At 33.6% G+C, this 21,191-nt stretch overlaps 1 protein-coding gene across 4 annotated transcripts in view; it reads left to right on the top strand.

Annotated features, from left to right (window-relative positions):
• The window catches only part of IL6ST (interleukin 6 cytokine family signal transducer), a 59,461-nt gene that overhangs the window by 29,745 nt on the left and 8,525 nt on the right, over nt 1–21,191 (top strand). For all 4 annotated transcript variants that reach the window (XM_077897850.1, XM_077897849.1, XM_077897848.1 and 1 more), the window contains 12 exons: nt 554–859; nt 1,730–1,850; nt 7,792–7,958; nt 8,544–8,698; nt 10,608–10,767; nt 12,684–12,766; nt 13,550–13,760; nt 14,439–14,621; nt 16,333–16,434; nt 16,873–17,019; nt 17,337–17,477; nt 20,750–20,846. In XM_077897850.1, coding sequence (XP_077753976.1) covers nt 554–859; nt 1,730–1,850; nt 7,792–7,958; nt 8,544–8,698; nt 10,608–10,767; nt 12,684–12,766; nt 13,550–13,760; nt 14,439–14,621; nt 16,333–16,434; nt 16,873–17,019; nt 17,337–17,477; nt 20,750–20,846 — 1,873 coding nt within the window. The remainder of the gene's footprint in view (nt 1–553; nt 860–1,729; nt 1,851–7,791; nt 7,959–8,543; nt 8,699–10,607; nt 10,768–12,683; nt 12,767–13,549; nt 13,761–14,438; nt 14,622–16,332; nt 16,435–16,872; nt 17,020–17,336; nt 17,478–20,749; nt 20,847–21,191) is intronic.

The following is a 21,191-nucleotide window of genomic DNA, read 5'->3' as shown; positions in this document are numbered from 1 at the left end:
ATTTTTAATATGGGATTTTACCTCATTCATTTATTGTTAAAACTAATATATTTGACCATCTTGTTCTCTTATGTTTTTTTTGTTGCTCCCTTGCTGTTTCCTTTGTTGTCTGAATTTTGATAAATGAACAATGTATAATATCTTCCCTGGCCCCATCCACATCCAACAGCATTCAGGACCAGAGAGGAACAGAGCCTACCACTGCCTGTTTGCTGGGGGTGGGTTTAATTTAGACCCTGGGACAGGAACAGGATTGGTGGTGGAGTAAGTATGAATCATGCTGTAGACAGTCTGTGTTTCCTTAAAGTAAAGTTAGATATTATAAAGAGGGCTAAAGCTAGGATAGATTTTTTTTCATCAGCCTTATAATTTGTATATTTCTTTACAAATCAAGGCACTGAATTCTGGCCATATTATTTTTTCACTGTGTATTTCTTTTTCCCTGTCTTTCAGAGGTAGTTTAGTGAAGATTAAGGGACTGCATTGATATGAAGTATCATTTTATACCAGAATAATTCAGTCCATTTTTATATTTTCTCTTGTTCCTTTTCAGGTGAACTTCTGGATCCATGTGGCTATATCAAACCTGAATCTCCAATTGTACAACTTGGTTCTAATTTCACTGCAGTTTGTGTGCTAAAAGAAAAATGTATGGATTATTTTCATGTGAATGCTAATTATATTTTCTGGAAAACAAACCATGTTACTATTCCCAAAGAACAATATACCATCATAAACAAAACAGCATCTAGTGTCACATTTACAGATATATCTTTATTAAATATTCAGCTCACTTGCAACATTCGTACGTTTGGACAGATTGATCAGAATGTTTATGGAATCAGAATAATTTCAGGCTGTAAGTTTTATTTTGTTTTTGTCTCATTTCAAACTTTGTTATGACTACTGAATTGCGTTTGTAATGTCTGGTTGGTCTTTAGGTAATGCATTTATTTGTTGATTCATTGGCTTTTGTACATACTTGTTTTAAAAAAAATACGTTTTGAAGTAGGACTCCATTTGCATCACTAATATACAGAAAGCCTGAAGAGTAACATAAGATTTGTATCTTTCCTGAAAGCCAAGTATCTGTCAGTTTTCTAGAAAAATGTTTTTACATGAGACCTGCAAAAAAGCAGTGTTAAATTGAAACTTCTGAGTGTATTCATAGTAACTTTTAGTATCCTTCAATTGCTGAGAAGATTCACATTTAAAGCAACTATCTGAAGAAAGTGAATAAATACTGGACAAAGTCCTTCTGTGTCAGAATAAATAATATGATCCAAGAGTGGACTGTCAAATTTTTGGATCCCCAAAACCATAATTTGGTATTTGCCTTTCCTCCAGCAGAGTTTCAGAAAACAATAGGAAGCGAAGTATAAGTGAATCATATGTTTCCATTTAATTGCCTCTTACTAACATGCAGTATTACTTTTTAAAATACACTTCATTGAGAATCAGTAAATATTCTTACTTATAAATGAAAGCTGATTTTATGTAGAAAATTAATTTGAAACATGCTAGTTAGTGATAGTTATAGAAAATGTGTATTAACCTAAAAATAGAAAAGATTAAGTTTTTAATCACTAATCTTTCTTTGTGTCCATACGTTTTGCTCATGTTTGGTTTTTTCATCTAATTTAGGTTACAAATGTCTTGGGTAGTATATAAATTGCATATTATTTGTGGATATAAAGCTTTTTGAAAATTGCTCATTTTTCCCTTTTAGTGCCACCAGAAAAACCTACAAATTTGAGTTGCATTGTGAATGAAGGAAAGAAAATGATGTGTCAGTGGGATCCTGGAAGGGAAACATACCTGGAAACAAACTTCACTTTAAAATCTGAATGGCAAGTTGTTTTTTATTTTTGTGTGTGTTAAACTTATAAAGTTAGTAATTTGTGCTGGAGTTTCTTTTTCTTCAAGTGGAAATATTAAATGCATATTTTTGTTTAAGCTTTTATTTTAGAACATCTGAAACATATAAAAATAGAAAGTATAATAAATTCCCATGGGTTCATCATCCAGCTTCAGTAACAATCCGCTCATGACCAGTCTTATATACCCCACCCCAAATTATCTTAAAAAATATCATCTCATCCATAAATATTTTAGTTTATATCTCTAAAAGATAGGGATACTTTTTTAAAACACATAACTATATACCATTATACCAAAATATAATTGAAGATACTTTAATTGTTGCATTTCATTTAGTACTCCTCTTTCCTCAGATGTTTCATGAATAGATGTATATACATATTTTTAAATTTTTTTCTTTGGCTGTAGTTGACAATGTTATAATAGTTTCAGCTGTACAATGTAATGATTCAACTTTTCTATGTCTTAGGCAATACCACAACATAGCTTCTGCCATCATATAACACTATTAAAATATTATTGACTCGGGATCCCTGGGTGGCGCAGCGGTTTGGCGCCTGCCTTTGGCCCAGGGCGCGATCCTGGAGACACGGGATCGAATCCCACGTCGGGCTCCCGGTGCATGGAGCCTGCTTCTCCCTCTGCCTGTGTCTCTGCCTCTCTCTCTCTCTTTCTCTGTGACTATCATAAATAAATTAAAAAAAAAAATTTTTTTTAAAAATATTATTGACTCTATTCCTTATGCTGTATCATGAATATATGTATATATTTTTACAAGTTACCAAATCACAGTCTAAATAATCTCCATGCGTTGCAAATTGATAATGTAAATCTAAGTAATCTCCATGCATTTCTCTTTCTTTTTCTTTACAATTCAGTTGTTCAAGTAACAGTTATACATTGTTTAACATACTCCTCTTTTTTTTTTTTTTCCTAGAAATTGCTATTAGATCTAGACACTTGATCAGATTTGGGATTCTTTTTTTCCCCAAAAATAATTCATAGGGGTGGTGTATACTTCTAATCAGGAACACGACATAGTGTTTGATTCTTTTTTCTCCCCTTTTGCTGCCTTTTTTTTTTTTTTTTTTTTAGGCGCACACCATATTTTATCACAATTTAAAGTGGAGTAATAATAAGCAATTAGACAATGTATGTCTACTATTTTTGTCAGTCATTTTAATCTTTTCTAGTTTTATTGTGAAATCCTTGATATACATTACTGTATAAGTTTAAGGCATAGAGAATGGTGGTTTGATTTACCTAAATTGTGAAGAGATTACCACAGTAGGTTTAATCTAACATCCATCTTTTCGTATAGACATAATAAAAAAAAAAAGAAGGGAAAACTTTTTCCTTGTTATAACTCATAGGATTTATTCCCTTAACATCTTTCCTATGTATTGTACAGTAGCTTTCTCTTCTTTCACTTAGCATAATGTCTTCAAAGTATATCTCTGTTAATGCAAATGTAGGATTTCCTCATTTTTTAATGGCTGAATAAATAGTACATTGTTACCACTTTTTTATCCATTTATCTATTGATGGACGCTTCAGGTTGTTTTCATGTCTTGGCTGTTGGAAGTAATGTTGCTATGAATGGGGCTTGCGGTGGGGGAGGTGGTGGTGGTGGTGCTGATACCTTTTTGAGTTAGCAGTTTTGATTCATTTGAATGTATTCCCCAGAAGTGGAATTCCTGGATCATGGCCACTGTATTTTTAATTTTTTTAGGATCTTCCATATTGTTTTTCATACTGGCTATAGCACTTTACAGTTTCACCAACAGAGCATAAGGGAACCGTTATGCTCCACATGCAGACCAACATTTGTTATCTTTTTCATGATGACCAGTCTAATAGGCTTGAGGTGATACATCATTATGGTTTTAATTAATATTCTTCCCATGACAGGTGATGTTGAGTGTCTTTTCATGTACCTATTGCCCTTTCGTAGATCTTTGGAGAAATGTCTGTTCAAGTCTTTTGCCAATTATTTATTTGAATTATTTGTTTTTTTGCTGTTAGTTGCATGAGCTCTTAATATATTATGAATATTAACCCCTTATTAGGTCTAGGGCTTCCAAATATTTTTTCCTATTCTATAGGTTGCCTTTTCTCTTTGTTGATGGTTTCTATGTGGATTTTTAGTTTCATGTAGTTCTACTTGTCTATTTTTATTTTTGCTTGTGCTTTGAGTGCTGTATTCAAAAAATCAGTACAAAGACCCATGTCACAGAGCTTTATTCCTGTGTTTTCTTCTAGGAGTTTCATGGTTTGAGATCATACATTTAAGTCTTTAATCCATTTTGAGTTCGTTTTTGTGAATGGTATGAGATAGGGGTATATTTCATTCTTTTATATGTGAATATCCAATTATCCCAGCACTAGTTATTGAAAAGAGGCTCTTTTCCACAAGTACTCCTCTTGGCTCCCTTGTCAAATATTAATTGGCTTAATTAGTTGAAGTATGCTTGGATTTATTTCTCTCAGTCCTGTTCCGTTGGTCCATTTGTTTTTATGATAGTACCATACTGTTTTGATGACTTTAACTGTGTAGTATAGCTTGAAATCAGGTAGTGTGATATCTCTGGCATTTATTTTTATCAGGATTTTTTTTGACTATTCAGTCTTTTGCGTTTCCACATAAGTTTTCAGAGTGTTTTTCTCTATTTTTGTAAAAAATTGGAATCTTGGTAAGGACTGCATTGAATCTATACATGGCTTTTGGTGGTAGTAACACTTTAACAATATCAATTCTTTGAATTCATTAACACAGGGCACCTTTGCATTTATTGCATCTTTGATGATTTCTTTCATCAGTGTCTTAGTTTTCAGAGTAGAGATCTTTTACCTCCCTAGTTAAATTTATTCCTATTTTTTTTTTAAGATTTTATTTATTTATTCATGAGACAGAGAGAGAGAGAGGCAGAGACACAGGCAGAGGGAGAAGCAGGCTCCACGCAGGGAGCCCGATGTGGGACTCGATCCTGGGTTTCCAGGATCAGACCCCTGGCTGAAGGCGGTGCTAAACTGCTGAGCCACCTGGGCTGCCGATTTATTCCTATTTCTAACAAATCTTTTGGTTGATATTTTTTGTTTTTCTGGTACTAAGATTGAGCACTGGTTTCAGTTGTCAGCTTGATCCATTTGTTATAAAATTTCTCTTTTTTTTTTGCAAGGACAGTTTCTGTTTATTGGACTTGGCTTTTTTTTTTTTTAAGATTTTATTTATTTATTCATGAGAGACACAGAGAGAGGGACAGATTCATAGGCAGAGGAGAAGTAGGCTCCTTGCAGGGAGCCCAGTGTGGGACACCCAATGCAGGACTAGATCTGAGGACCATGGAATCACACCCTGAGCCAAAGACAGATGCTCAACCACTGAGCCACTCAAGTGTCCCTGGACTTGGCTTTGACATGAGTGACACATTCTGCATACCCTAGTACAAATTGATCATAAACAAACAGTTCTTGGCACAATTTTTATCAAATATAAAAGCTGGAAGAACTTTTTAGTGAATGTTTACACAGATCCATCACATATGTCATACAACATTTTACTATATTTGCTGTATCATATATATGTTTATCTATGCATCCTTCTCCCCACCTATCCATCTTTTTTTTTTTTTTTTTAACTGTATTTTAAAGTGATTTGCAGGCATTAGTATAATTCATCCTTAAACACTTTGGTGTTTACATCACTAATTAGATGTAATTAACTAGATATTTACATGTACATTTTTGGTTTTTGGTAAAATTTATGTGTATCTTAAAATATACTTACATACCTTATGTGTATCAGTCAGTAACTTTTGACTAGTACAGTTATGTAACTCAGACCCTTACCAAGGTATAAAACATTATTCATACCCCCAGAAAGTTCCCTCCTGTTCCTTCCCAGTCGAATCCACCCCCATCTCACGTCATCCCACAAGACAACTACTGAAATGATTTTCTTCACTGTAGATTTTTGCTTGTTTTGAATGTCCTGTAATGTAATCACACAGTATATACTCTTCTGTGCAAGGTTATGACTCAGCAAAACGTTTTGGGGATTTAACTATATTGCTTCCCATTAGTTTTTCACTTAAAGGTTTGAGATCATCAGTGATCATTATTTGTATATGAGGTACAAAATAGTGGTATTCTTTTTTTTATTTTTTTTTTATTTTTTTTATTTATTTTTCTTTTTTTTAAAACCTGATATACTTAAAACTTTCTTTTATTACCTGTTGGTTATCCTGAGGTACATTCATATAGAGAAGCAAAATGGTATTAATGTTTTCCCTTTCTAACCAGTTTTATAATGAGTTAGCATCCTCCACAGGTAGATGATGGTTATTCCCTTCATTTTGTTTATTATTTTTTTTTTTAATTTTTATTTATTTATGATAGTCACAGAGAGAGAAAGAGAGAGAGGCAGAGACATAGGCAGAGGGAGAAGCAGGCTCCATGCACCGGGAGCCTGATGTGGGATTCGATCCCGGGTCTCCAGGATCGTGCCCTGGGCCAAAGGCAGGCGCCAGACCGCTGCGCCACCCAGGGATCCCTATTCCCTTCATTTTGAATTCCTATTAAGATATATTTGAGGTGTTTCAGTCCATTACCATTATTTTTATTGATACTTATATTGTCCCATCTTTGGTTTGTAGGAACTTACTCAGATTGGCTTTTCCTTTTGACTTCAGTCATTAGTCTTGACAGCTTCCTTCATTTCTGATATGACATGATTTTCCAGTTTCATCTTCGTATATATGTCTTGCCCCAGACCTAAAATCAACCATTTCCCAAGTAGCCATGATTCCATTTAATATGAAATACTATTTAGAGACTATCTATTGTCTGGGTGCAAGGGGAGCTTACTGCTACTGGGTTGTTCTTTCTGAGCTTTTTCAGCAGAAAAACCTAGAAAATGTTTTTAAGGTAAAATATGTCATGTACTAATACTGATGTTTCTAGTTTAAAATCTGGACTGTTTTTACTTAATTTCATCCATCTAACATCTACATCTCTTTTTTTCTATGCTGAAAACCTCTCCAACAGCACCAATATAATTCATTTGCTTTATCTCATAGTAAACATAACAGCTGCAGAATAGTAATGCCAGTAACAGCACCAACAATATGAATACTAAAAAGAATTTTAAGATTGTTTTTATTCCACTAAGGATATAGTTAAATTACTGTTTTAAATATACTTAAAATAGTTTCCTATGTGTTATAGTACCAACTCAATGGAAGAGTTCATTTGTTCATTTTACTTTTGATTTTTAGGAATTTTTAAATTAAGATATAATTGATATACAATATTTTATTTGTTTCAGGTGTGTGTACATCATAGTGATTCATAAAAGTTTCCTGTTTTGTGGTTTTGACTTGCTCTTTTATTTAAAGACTATGTGTATTTTTTTTAACTGATGCATAATTTAAATATGAATGAGTAAATAGTAGTATCACTTGAAACTTTTTTGGTGATAGAAATCAGGAAGCTTTTGCCTTGGTTTGACTGCAAAGAGGCTAATGGGATTTTTCTGGGGTTGACAGAAATTTTTATCCCTGTCCCCCTAGCATATTGTGTTTAGAAAAAACATATTGTACTTAAAGAAAGGCATTGCAGGTAGTTTTCTGGAATGGAAAGAAATAGTAGTAAGATTACAGGAAATAGATGATTTTTAGAGAAGTATCATTGGGGATAGAGCACAGTATTCTAAATGTAATAGTGTTCTTGGAGTAAAAATTCAAAAATAATGTGTTTTAAAATATAGATCAAACTCAGTTTTAAAGGAAAGCATATTTTTAAGAAATTTTATTTCAAGTTGTAATAATCTGGGTCTCATCAAGTAACCTTTTTCACTCTAATTTTTTAGAATCTATTTTTAATGACTGATTCTTCCATTTTTGTATTTAGGGCAACAGAGAAGTTTGCTGATTGTAAAACAAAACGTGACACACCCACCTCATGCACTGTTGATTATTCTCCTGTGTATTTTGTCAACATTGAAGTCTGGGTAGAAGCAGAGAATGCCCTTGGGAAGGTTACGTCAGATCATATAAATTTTGATCCTGTAGATAAAGGTAGTTATAAACCTGAATTTTAGAACTTATTAGGATATATAGAGTGGCTTATTAATTAAAGTGGTTTTTATCCAATAAATAAATAAATAAAGTGGTTTTTAGATTTTAATTAATATAGAAACAAGCACTTACTATCTTAGTGACTTCTAAAAATTCATTTTATCAACAACATTAAAAATAATCTGGAAAAATCTCAATAATCTAACTGTACTTATAGTAGTTTTCACTTTGAATGTTACCTGTTAGTATTTATGCAATTTTCAAACATTTTATAACATAGTAATCATAGTATACATGTTTGATTTTTATTGTCTTTTTCTATACATATATCATAAATACTTTTGATAACTGAACCTAAAAAGATTAACGAGCATATAATAAATTGACAAAGAAAAGTAAGATTTCTTTAGAAACCTTTGCTCTTCATTATATTAGTATGACATTGCATTGTTTTCAAAAAAATTAGTTCATTTGGTAAGAATGAATATTGTGAAATAAAGAAAATATAAGGAGTATGTTTGATTTTATGTAAGAAGTTGTAAAAATAAACCACGATAAACATTCAGATTTATTTTTTTTCTTTAGTGAAGCCCAGTCCACCACATAATTTGTCAGTAAGCAACTCAGAGGAACTGTCCAGTATCTTAAAATTGACATGGATCAACTCAAGTATTCAGGGTTTTATAGGACTGAAATATAACATTCAGTATAGGACCAGAGATGCCTCAACTTGGAGCCAGGTAAATTGCAAGTTACTGTTTATGCAAATAGTCTTGCATCCCTCTAACCTAAAAGTCTCAGTGTCCTAAGATTGTGGTTATATGAAATATTTTGCTTGACATCTCCTCTTGTTCTATATTTCATAAGGGCAAACAGGAGGACTTTCAGATAAAAAATAGAGTTTTACTGAGTACAGTAGCTTTTAAGTGAAGTATGGAAGCGATACAAGGTGATAAGGAATAGTATTTTTTTTTAAGGTTTTATATATTTATTTGAGAGAGAAAACATATGGGCTGGGGGGAGGGGCAGAGGGAGAAGCAGACTCCCCACTGAGCAGGGAACCCAAGGTGGTGCTTGATCCCAGGACTCCGAGGTCCTCACCTGAGCCAGAGGCAGACCCTTTGACTCAGCCACCCAGGTACCCCAGAAATAATACTTTTGATGGAAGGTTAAAGGAACATAAAAAATAAGCATATTAAGTGGGGGAATATATGAAGAGATTATATAACTCAAGTAGAGCAGAGGTTGGCAAACTATATCTGCAAGCCAATTTCAGCCTGCTTTGTTTTTATAAATAAAATGTTATTGGAACACAGCCACACTCTTTTTTTTTAATATTGTCTTTGGCTATTTTGTGCTACAGTGCACAAGTTGAGTAGTTAGAGCAGAGACCATCTGACCCATAGCCTAAAGTATTTACTATCTAGCCATTTTTAGAAAATTTGTCAAGCTCTTAGTAAAGGAAGGAGTTGTTGGGAACTTATAGGACTGAAAAGGAACAGTGAACCAAAGATGATGCTGTCATCGAAAGAAGTGCTTGGAACTATTTAAAAGATGATCACCATAGCTTTGTGCTCCCCAACGATATTCTTTGTTATAGCTTCATTTGTCACTAACAGTATGCTTTTGCTTTCTCTGGTTGCAATAATGAGCTCATAAGGGATTTGAGCCCATGACCTTAATACTTCTGCTCTCCATTCCACTTATCTAAAAGGCTACTCAAAATAAAATTAGAAAAAGCAACAAATGAAAATGGCTCAATGCCTCTTGTTTTACAGAGAGTATACATACCTGAACTTCAAAATATTTTTTAATATCATAGAATCTTAATTCTTTGATACAAAAAAGTTGATATACCTATTTTGTATTCAATATTGAAATCTCAGAGTAGTACAATCAGTTATCTATATATTCTCTTTTCCTGAAAACCAAGTTTATATACAATGATACCTTTTGCTTTTCTTGATTGAGCTGGATATCTTCCTTTTGCCTATCCAGAGCTGTACTCTGTTCTTCCCTACTTTACTCTGTCTTGGAATGCTGATCCGTATGAATTTCATCTGTGGATTCACATTCTCTCTGGTTTCCTCATGAATATGGTTAATGAGAGCCAGAGGGTCTGATGAAAGAGGAGGGAAGAAAAGTGAGATCAGCATATTTATTTTCCCTGCTTCCTTCCTGGAGCTGCCCATGTCTTTCAACCTAAGGCCACTGCTTCTCTCAAGTTAATCCCAACTGACCCTCTTCCAGTTTCGGGTACCTCGCCTCATTTGGGCCTATGGGTGATAATAGCTACAAGCCCCAAAGTCCTTACCACTGTCTAAGGTTTCCCTCCATTCTGCCCATACTTCCTTTAGTAAACTCTTCTTGAATTAAATTCTAATTGGAACATACCATCTTTTTCCTGCTAAGTGGTAGAGGCCCCATGGAAGAAAGAAATAAAAATAAATGATTAATAATAGATACTTCCATACTTCCTAAATCTATTAACTTCACTAATTTAGACTGCTTTTGGACTTGCACTTATTTCTTTCTAGAGCTTGAGTTTATTCTCATTTCATTAAATCACTTTCTAAAATCTTAGGGAATTTAGGACCCTTACAATAAATACCACTGGATTTTTTGTTGGCTGATGTGCTTTGATTTCAGATTCCTCCTGAAGATACAGCATCCACCCGATATTCATTCACTGTCCAGGACCTTAAACCTTTTACAGAATATGTGTTTAGGATTCGTTGTATGAAGGAAGATGGTAAAGGATTCTGGAGTGACTGGAGTGAAGAAGCAAGTGGTATCACATATGAAGATAGTGAGTAATTAAGATATATGAAGAAATAAAGGTTTTGGAATTGCGGCTATGCATTGTGCCTGGCTTTAATAATTAAGACCTCATTGCTTTATTTTTGTGATTATTTTATTCAAATTTACATGTTACAGTTTTATTTTAAGGACATCAAGATATAAAATGTACATTGATAGTATAAATCTATTTGATTTTTAATAAAGAAAATTATCATGGAATGACCATGAGAAAACTGTTGACCTAACAGTTAAGTATAGAACATTTTATTAAAGGACAGTGGTTCAGAGATGTCCCTATATAGAGAATCATATCCTGAGTCATTAAAATCATACTAACAAAATGTACCATAGTCCCTCACTATCATAAATATGTTTATACTATTATGTTTTTTTCTACCAGCACTTAAACCCCTTGAAAAGGACCCTGGAGTTTTGGTTGGTTTATTTTCATTTTCCTTTTTTCCCTCCATGATCATATAGGGCATATAGTACAGAATCCTAAAGGGTATAGGGTCTAAGGTAAGATTCCCTGCCCAGAGCAGTTAACATCACTGAGTTCTTTTGTAGCAGTCAAGAAATAGTCCTGTGGCATAAAGATTTTCCTTTTTGAACATTTTTCTTTAATAGTCTCACCTTTCATGTGTCAATGGCAACAGCTATGTCTGTAAATCCTCCTATAACCACCTCTATTCTTTCATTTCCAGCTCCACTAGATAGTGAAGTCAACATGTGAAAGGTAGAAAAGTAAAGTGCCCTTCTTCACAAAGAATTTTCTTTTATTCTCGTAAATGACATGAAAGAAAGCAATTCTGCTATTGCTGATTTGGGAGTTCTCAACCGGATTTCTTTGTCTTGGCCAGGAATTCTTACTGGAATCATTGGGGCGTTGAAAGTTAGTGGGTCAGTCTGGGGAGTGTGAGGGGTGGGTTCCAGAACTACTTTAAAGTGTAGACAAAATATTATGGTTAGTGCCTATATGTATTTTCTGGAGAGATGGTACTACATAATCTTTATCAAAGAGATACTTGGAAAATGATGAACCATTAAATTAAGTAAGCATTTCTTCAACTTAATGAATGATGCCTCTAGGTTCTTCTTATGTTAGGAAGTCTTTCTGGCCTGTAACATTTCTTAGAGTTTCTTGGTCTTTATTTTGTATACTCATGTATGTATATCTGTTTGACCCCCCTGTACTGGCAGCCTTGGCCCCAGCCTCCCTCATCTGCCTTGCCTTTTTTCTCTATTTTGTCCTCCATAATTACCTTTTTATAATCAGCATATCACTGCTTAGATTTTGTTCAGATCCTTTTTTATTCTGTTGAGTGCCATATCTTATAATTGCATTTATAAAAATTTTGAAAAATCACTTGATTCCATAGGAATTTTTAAAACCTAATTACTAGCATTTGATACTTGGTTTTATAAAGTGGACTTTCATTTTTCACATTGGTTGGTGATTATCAGAAAATGCTGTGAATTCATCTTTATTATATCCTATAAACAATCATCCCAACATAAGGTAATAAACTTGGCCCACATTTACCCCATTTATTTTGTTTTGTATTCTTACATATATGAATTCAGGAGTTTTAAGTATATATCTAAATATAATTTTTCAACTTGATTTTTAGCGGTAAGAAATGGTGGTGCATCTTTGGTTATACCTTAGGATATATTTGTAGCTTTACAATTTTAAGATTAGAAAAGCATTCCAGCATAATTAAATTATCAAGCTATCTGTCATTCTGACTAAAGGAAGACCCAGGCATAGCATGCTAGGGTGCGGAAAAATGCTAGTTTAAACAAAGAGAGATACCATGTGACTGAAGAGCAAGAATATTAAGAACAAAATGAGAATAATCTCCGGGATTATATTTTAATGTTAAAAACTTTTATTTTAAAAAGTTTATATCATTTCTTTAGGACCATCCAAGGCACCAAGTTTCTGGTATAAGATAGAGCCATCTCATACTCATGGCTATAGATCTGTACAACTCATATGGAAGGTAAAAAACAAAAATTGCATGTTTATATTCTTTTTCACTTACATAAATACATTTTATATGGCATTATGAGTATAGTTTTTTAACTTCAATTTTTATTCATCTTAATATCAGGAAAACATTTGATAACATACAAACACAAAGCTTCATGTGTACTACTACATAAAAGAGCATAAGCTGCAGGTTATATCTCATAGATAATTTAGGACAATTCTATGGAAGTTTTATAAGAAGGATCTTGTCTATCATTGAACTTTCCTCAGTTTCATAGAAAATAATTATTAGAGGTTTTGAGTAATCAAAATGTATGCCAGTAATAGGAAATATAATATGTATGCAAGTAATAGGAAATATAAAATTATGCCAGTAATAGGAAATAAAGAATTATTGTCAACTCCATAAATGCAAGTGTATCATACAAAGAAAAAGAAGAAAGAAAGAAAGAAAGAAAGAAAGAAAGAAAGAAAGAAAGAAAGAAAAAATAAAAGAAAAAAAAATACTCAAACATAAAATAATTTAGGGCCAGATAGTCACAGTGCAGAAACCTATATAGAACTAAAAGCTAACAAAATGGTGCTACTTTCCTGCCTAGTCAAAGTCATAGGTTTACTCATTTACTATGTAATAGTTTTACTTAGGATAGTGAGTTGTAAATAAGGTTGCCAGTACCTTTCAGTTAAACATTTAGAGGTTTGACATAACAAAATTTGTGAACATCGAGAAAAATGATTAGCTTTATTAAAGAGTTGTTAAACATATTTTAAAAAATAAACTATCTTATTATAGACATTGCCTCCTTTTGAAGCTAATGGAAAAATTTTGGATTATGAAGTGACTCTCACAAGATGGAAATCACGTTTGCAGAATTACACAGTTAATGACACAAAATGGACAGTAAACATCACAAATGATCGTTATATAGCGACTCTGACAGCAAGAAATCTGGTTGGCAAATCAAATGCAGCTGTTTTAACTATCCCTGCCTATGACTTTCAAGGTTTGTGTCTGTGAGATGGAGTCGGACTTATGGGTGGAAAATGGCAGTTGATAATATATAAGACGGGGCAACCCCGGGTGGCTCAGCAGTTTAGCATCGCCTTCGGCCCAGGGCATGATCCTGGAGACCTGGGATCGAGTCCCACATCTGGCTCCCTGCCTGGAGCCTGCTTCTCCCTCTCCCTGTGTCTCTGTCTCTCTCTGTGTCTCTTATGAATAAATAAATAAAATCTTTAAATATATATATATATATATAAGATATTCTAAGACATAATACATAATGATTCTAAGTCAACAGCCACATAGTTTGTTCCATTATTATGCACCTCACTTAAACTTTGAAGTAATTTTCTGATTTCTTATCTGGTTTTTTAAATATTACTTTAAGGCTCTGGGAGCCATAGATGAATATCACTGAGATATATTGTTTATTGCTTTAAAGAAGAAAAATTGCCATTTACCTATAGAAAAGATTTGAAGAATTTTGAGAAAACTTTCGTTTCAAAATAAATTATATGTGTAAATTATAATAAAGTGCTTTTATTCATGAAAATACATAGTAATACTATAGGCTACAAAATTTGATAGCAAGGTTACATGGTCAAGCAAATGTAAAATATCAAAATTTAAATTTTTAAATGTTCATTTATCATATCAGTATTCAAACTTTGTTTTAAAGCTACTCGCCCTGTAACGGATCTTAAAGCATTTCCCAAAGATAATATGCTTTGGGTAGAATGGACTGCTCCAAATGAATCTGTAAACAAATACATACTTGAGTGGTGTGTATTATCAGATAAAGCACCTTGTATCCAAGACTGGCAACAAGAAGATGGTACTGTACACCGCACCTATTTAAGAGGTATACCCGGCTAGAAGAAATTTAAATTGATATCCTTTGTGTAACTCTTCAGATAGATTTTTCTTTTACATATTTTTTCATGCTTTATAGATGTTGTGGTCCATTGAAAAGATTGTCAATTTATGGCAGTTACTGGTTACATCTAGTTTTCTAGATGTGTGACTCTCACATTGTCACATTTAACCTCTCTCAATTGTAGGGTCTGTTTATCAACAAAATGGGGTTAGTAGTATCTTCTTTTTATAACTAAGTATTTTGATCATCAAAGAAACACTTAATGGTAAAGGAAGAGAAATCTAATCTGACCTCTGATGGTACTTAGTTGCATGTTTTCTGTACCTGATTTAACTCCCTCCTCCTGCAGTGAGAAAATAATTTCTTGTAGCATCTGAATGACTTGTTAACCTCTTAAAAATGTTGAATAGGGGAACCAGAACTAGAACTCAGATTTTCTTATGTCTTTTAACTGTAAGTTGTAATGGAGGACAGAAAGTAATGATGTTGTAGAGCTCCAAAATGGTGGATTGCTCTTTGTTTTAAGGTACAACTTACTACATAATTTTAAAGTGATAAAACAACTTTAAAGAGAAAACATTCTGCTTGAATCTGGGTTTTTGGTTTTTTGGGGTTTTTTTAGTGAAGAAGGATAAACATTAGAATTCAGCTATGAATAACAGGATTAATTAGAGAAAAGTTGTAAAACAAGAACATATCTGCCATAAAGTTTGTGAGTTTTATTTATAAAATAGGCTATTTGGCCCTCATTAACCTCTTATTTATTAAACAATTTTAATAAATTTTATTGTTTATCAGCCTTATCAAATTAAAAACCAGGTGGAGCTAGAGAGAAGATACATGTTGATAGTAACTGGACAATAGAAATGTTTTTAAGAAAGCATGGCATAATCTCCAGAGACCTTCAGGTTGCACAGGGAGCCCCAAAGCTCAATAGCTCTTACAACATCACAGAATATAACACTTAATCATTATCTTCCTGATAATATTGAGTCAAGAAAAAGTAAAATTACTCTGTTTAAGAAAGCAAAAGAGCATATATAACTTTATGAGTAATACTTAAGGAAATAAAAGTTCTTGTTGAATGTATAAGCTTCAGTATAACAAATACCTTATTTTCTGTTATGGACAGATAAAATTCTATATAAAAAGAAAGATTAAAAAAGATTTTACTATTGTATATTAAAGGAATAGATACTTTGTTAATTTGAAGAGATTATAAAGAGATATTCAAGATAACTTTTTATTCTGAAACTTTTTTACTTTCTGGGGGAAATTACATGAATTCTTTTTTTCCAGTTGCCTGACAAACCAGGACCATTTTCCTAGCTCTTACCAGTGAGTCTTTAGGCAGTTCTCAGATAATTAGTTAATATATACAAACACTGTCAAGCTATAAGGCCAAGGATAATTCGAAATCAGTATTTTAGAAGTTCTGGATATAAATATAATTACTTTTACTGACAGTATATTTTTTATATACATCATATTGGCAATAAAAGTAAGCTTTTACTTTCATAAACAGCTTTACTCTATTAAGCTTGAATCCATTACACAAAAAGCAATGCTTACTTTAAAAACTGCAGTTAGAAAAGAAAGTTCAATAACCATGAAATTATAATGTAAAAATAAATAATGGAATTAGACTCTTTTCTTATGGGGGGAAAAAATGCTTACTCTCCTATTCTTTCTTTAGGAAACCTAGCAGAGAGCAAATGTTATTTGATAACAGTTACTCCAGTGTATGCTGATGGGCCAGGAAGCACTGAGTCCATAAAAGCTTACCTTAAGCAAGCTCGTAAGTCCAAACTCATTTTCTTTGAATCGTGTTGAGGGATCCCTGGGTGGCTCAGCGGTTTGGCGCCTGCCTTCTTCGGCCCAGGGCGTGATCCTGGAAACCCGGGTTTGAATCCTACATCAGGCTCCCTGCATGGAGTCTGCTTCTCCCTCTGCCTGTGTCTCTGCCTATCTCTTTCTCTCTCTCTCTCTCTCTCTCTCTATATATATATATATATATATATATATATATATATATATATATATATCTCAGGAATATATAAAATCTTTAAAAAAATGAAATGTGTTGAAATTTCTGTTAACAAAGACATTTTATCTTTTTAAAATAAGGGGGTGTCTCATAATGTTCAAATATCATAATAATGAAATTTTGGCAAATTTTAGTGATAGACTGAATCGTAATGATTTTCAGTTATCAAATACTTTTATTCTGTTCTAGCACCTTCCAAAGGACCTACTGTTCGGACAAAAAAAGTGGGGAAAAATGAAGCTGTCTTAGAGTGGGACCAACTTCCTGTTGATGTTCAGAATGGATTTATCCGAAATTATACTATATTTTATAGAACAATCATTGGAAATGAAACTGGTAATGAAACTATCAGTTATTAAGAATTACTGGGGGGTTTTTCTTAAGCTTTTAGATATTAAGTCTCACCTTATGTTATACATCTTAGTGTAGGGTATATTATCCTCAGAAAAGAGACACCTGAGAACATGCCTTGTGGTGGCTTTCATGGTTATATTGAAGACATACTGTGTTGTGATTGTAAAATATTGTCAGATACAAAAGTTTTCTGAAAAATATATTTTTATTCCTTTTTAATACTTTTGCAATGTCAAATAAAAGCCAAATCAAACAGAAACATTGAGTAGTAATAAAGCACACTTCTTGATTTCTTCTAGCTGTGAATGTGGATTCTTCCCACACAGAATATACACTGTCCTCTTTGACCAGTGACACTTTGTACATGGTACGAATGGCAGCATACACAGATGAAGGTGGAAAGGATGGCCCAGAATTCACTTTTACTACACCAAAGTTTGGTAAGAAATAATGATGTTTGTTCTTTTCTTTTTTCTTTTTAAAATTTAATCAGATTAAAAACCAGCTTAGTTAATAAGCTAAAATTTTGTTAAAAGTGCGTCTTTGGATTCATAGAAATGCACTGTCCATAAATAATGGTCTTTGTACTGTTTATCTGATTTTGGTTGTTTCTTTAAACTGTCAAAACTCACCTCTGTTATTTCATGAACTGCTTCTGACTGATTTCATCTATACTCTATAAATGCCAAAAGAATTTGTGTTTCTTTCTAAGTGGTTCATATATTCACTGGCTAAAGTCAACTGTGGTCTCTTTCCTCCTTCTCTTATTGCTTCTTTTTATAGGCAGGCTGCTGGAAAGATGAGTCCACCCTTGCAGGCTCCACTTCCATTCCTCCACTCAGTCTTTAACTTGCTAAAAACAGGACTCCAACCCACCACTCCACTGAAATCTCCCTAATGTCACTCAGGGAAGACCTCCTAGTTATGATCTCCAGAGCATGTTTTTAGTCTTCTTTTTTCTGTACTTCTCAGCATTTGACTCTTGGCTTCTCCATCCTTGAAACTGCCTCTTCCCTTGGTTCTTCTAACTTCTTTTTGTAATAGCAAATTTATTCTCCTTCTCCTGAGTCTTCTCCCTCTCTACTTCCTTCTTGGCCTCCTTTTCGCTCTTTTTAAAAATGGTTTGTATTTTCCAGAACTCTGTTCTCAATCCTATTTTATTATCTACCTGTTCACACTCCCTGTCCATGACTTCAGCCATCCTTTCTCTCCTTCCCGAATACATTTCTCTTTTCCCTGCCACATTCAAGTCTTTGCCAAAGCCAGAAATTTAGATAAGGATATAGTAAATTTCTTCCTTTCTTTGTGCTTACATAAGCCAAGTATAAAGTCCTGTTGATCATGTCTTCTAATTACTGCTTTTGCATGCCCTTTCATAGTCTCTTTCCTTGACCCTAAGCTTCTCATGATTTTCTCCATCTTTTTGTCTTTTCCTACTCACCTTCTCTTGTTTTGCCTGTTCCTGTAGCATCCCTAAGGCAGACTGAAGCTGCATTCTTTAGTCCTACTACATTTTTAATCATTACAGAAATTACCTTATTTTATTATAATTGTAACCCCCACCCCCAAGTACCAGCACAGCAATTGATAAATAGAAACTCCATATCCCTTGTTGATTGAATGGTTGCTGAAAGAGAAAATGAATGAATAATTACATAAAATAGATGATAAAAGATCCTGAGCTTTGCTGGGATAGCCAGTAATGAATATAATTTCTGAATAAGATTTGTGGTGACATATTAACAAAATATATATGTAACAAGTAATATTTGAAATTGATCTTTAGAAAAAAAATAAACTTTTAAAATATTATCCAGATTATGAAAGTAACATTCATTAATGGGAGTAGACTGCATCCTATATTGTCCTCTAAACTATACCATAAAATACAGAAAAGAAAAATCACTTCTAATCCCTCATCTAGAATAATCTCTTAACATATTTGTATATTCTTCTAGTATTTTCTATGCATACATTTTTTTCTAAAAATTAGAGCATATGTGTTAGGATTACTTCATCATCTGCTGTTTTCTCTGATCTGTTTATTGTTTTATGGATCTATTATGACGTCATATAACATGCTCCCAAAGGACCTTACAGCTTATTTGAAGAAATACAGCATAAGTAAAATAATTAAATGGAAAAGCATTTGGGCTGTGTAGGCAGTAGATAGAGTAGGAATTTAAAGGGGAGGAGTTTCATCTTCAAAGAAAGGAGAGAGTACTTGAGCCTCAAGATTAGGATGTGGACAAATAGGAGGAGAAGGGCATCTTAGGACAGAATGAGCAAAGGTCCAAGACATAAGAACATAGTAAATTGAGCAGCAGTAAAGAAAGGTTCTGCCTGAATTCAATTTGGTATATATATGAAACCTGAGTGTACAAGAGTTAGTATATGCCAGTCTATATAGTCTGTTGATCTGATTTACTGATTTGTGTTAGGCTTCATAGAAAATCAAGTTCCCTACAAAGGGATATGTGTGGTGCAAAGATTAGAGTAAATGAATAGTATGTGACTCCAATATTTTATAAATTTTTCCAATAAAATACTAATTAGAAGGAGACTGGAGGAGTTAACCTGAGACAACCAGAAGATAAATCATTAAAAAATATCTCCACAATATAAACTATCCAATTAGTGATTCATTTGATTAAGTCAGCCCTCTTTTAAATGCAGATTAGGGATCATCTGCTATTTAGAAATCTTATGCTTACTGGTTTTTAGGTGCTTCCACTCCTGGTGCTTAAGATTCTTAAAAATTCTGGGGCACCTGGGTGGCTCAGTTGGTTAAGCATCTGCCTTTGGCTTGGGTCATGATCCTGGAGCCCTGGGATCGAGCCCTGTCTAGCGCTCCCCACTAAGCAAGAAGCCTGTTTCTCTCTCTCCTGCTCCTCCTCACCTCCTGTGCTCTCTTCTGTCTCTCAAATAAGTAATGTCTTAAATTAAAGAAAAAAAAGATTCTTATAAATCCTTAGCCGTTTATCAGATATGCCATCTTTTTTTTTTTTTTTTTTTTTAAGATTTACTTACTTATTTGAGAGAGAGAGAGCACACATGAGCGAGCATGTGGTGGGGGAGAGGGAGGAGCAGAAAGAGGGAGAGAATCTCCTGCAGACCCCTTGCTGAGTGCAGAGCCTGATGCAGGACTCAGTTCCACCACCCTGAGATCATGACCTCAGCCAAAATCAAGAGTTAGACGCTTAACCAACTGAGCCACCCAGGTGCCCCAATGACATCTATTTCAAAATAGTAAATAACTACTAAAAATTTTGCTTGAACCTTTATTTCTTATAGAGAATCACAGTGCAACTTTTCCACTTCTCCACAGAACTCAAACAGACCTCAAAGATAAGGTTTTGTTAAGGCTCTGCTGAGGGGAAATCATAAATGTAATAAATAGGTTTGGAAGCTTTAACTTATTGGTAGATTGTCCAGTAAGATAAACTAGTCATTTTATTCCCCTAACCAACATACAGTTTATCTTACCCTGTGGCCAGGTTACTGTGTAAGGTATAAGGGGCTAGGATATCATTTACCAAGGAAAGAAGGGGAGAAAATAGCCTCTAAGTTTGAAAGGGCTATAAAAACAGGATGGTATTTTGTCTTTTCAACAGTCCTCTCTGGCTGGGAAGTTTCATTATTTGTGTTAGTACATGTGCTGACAATTATTTTCTTTTTTTTTTTTTTTTTCCTTCTTATCTCTGTTTTTTAGCTCAAGGAGAAATTGAAGCCATAGTTGTACCTGTTTGCTTAGCATTCCTGTTGACTACCCTTTTGGGAGTATTGTTCTGCTTTAATAAGCGAGACCTGTAAGTACCCCTATTTTTATTTTTGGTGTTTTTTCCTGGGTTTATGCTCTGTTCTCTCCCTCAACCCCTAGCCCCATATAATCACTGATCTGCTTTCTGTGACTGTAGATTTGCCTTTTCTAGGATTTCATAGAGAGTCAAATAATATGTAGTCTTATTTTTATATAGTGTTTCTGAGACTCATTGTTGCATATACTCCTATTTTTCTATTTATTGAATAGTAATCTGTAGATTTATCAAAGTTTGTTCATATATCTGGTATGGAAATTCGGGTTGTTTCTTTGAATTGGGGCTATTGTGAATAGTGTTGCCATGAACATTCACCTACAGAGCTTTGTGTGGACA

Source organism: Canis aureus, chromosome 5, assembly GCF_053574225.1.
Source record: "Canis aureus isolate CA01 chromosome 5, VMU_Caureus_v.1.0, whole genome shotgun sequence".
NCBI classification, from domain to species: Eukaryota; Metazoa; Chordata; class Mammalia; order Carnivora; family Canidae; genus Canis; species Canis aureus.
The sequence above is the reverse complement of the archived record's forward strand: the minus strand, read 5'-3'. Positions and strand labels throughout refer to the sequence as shown.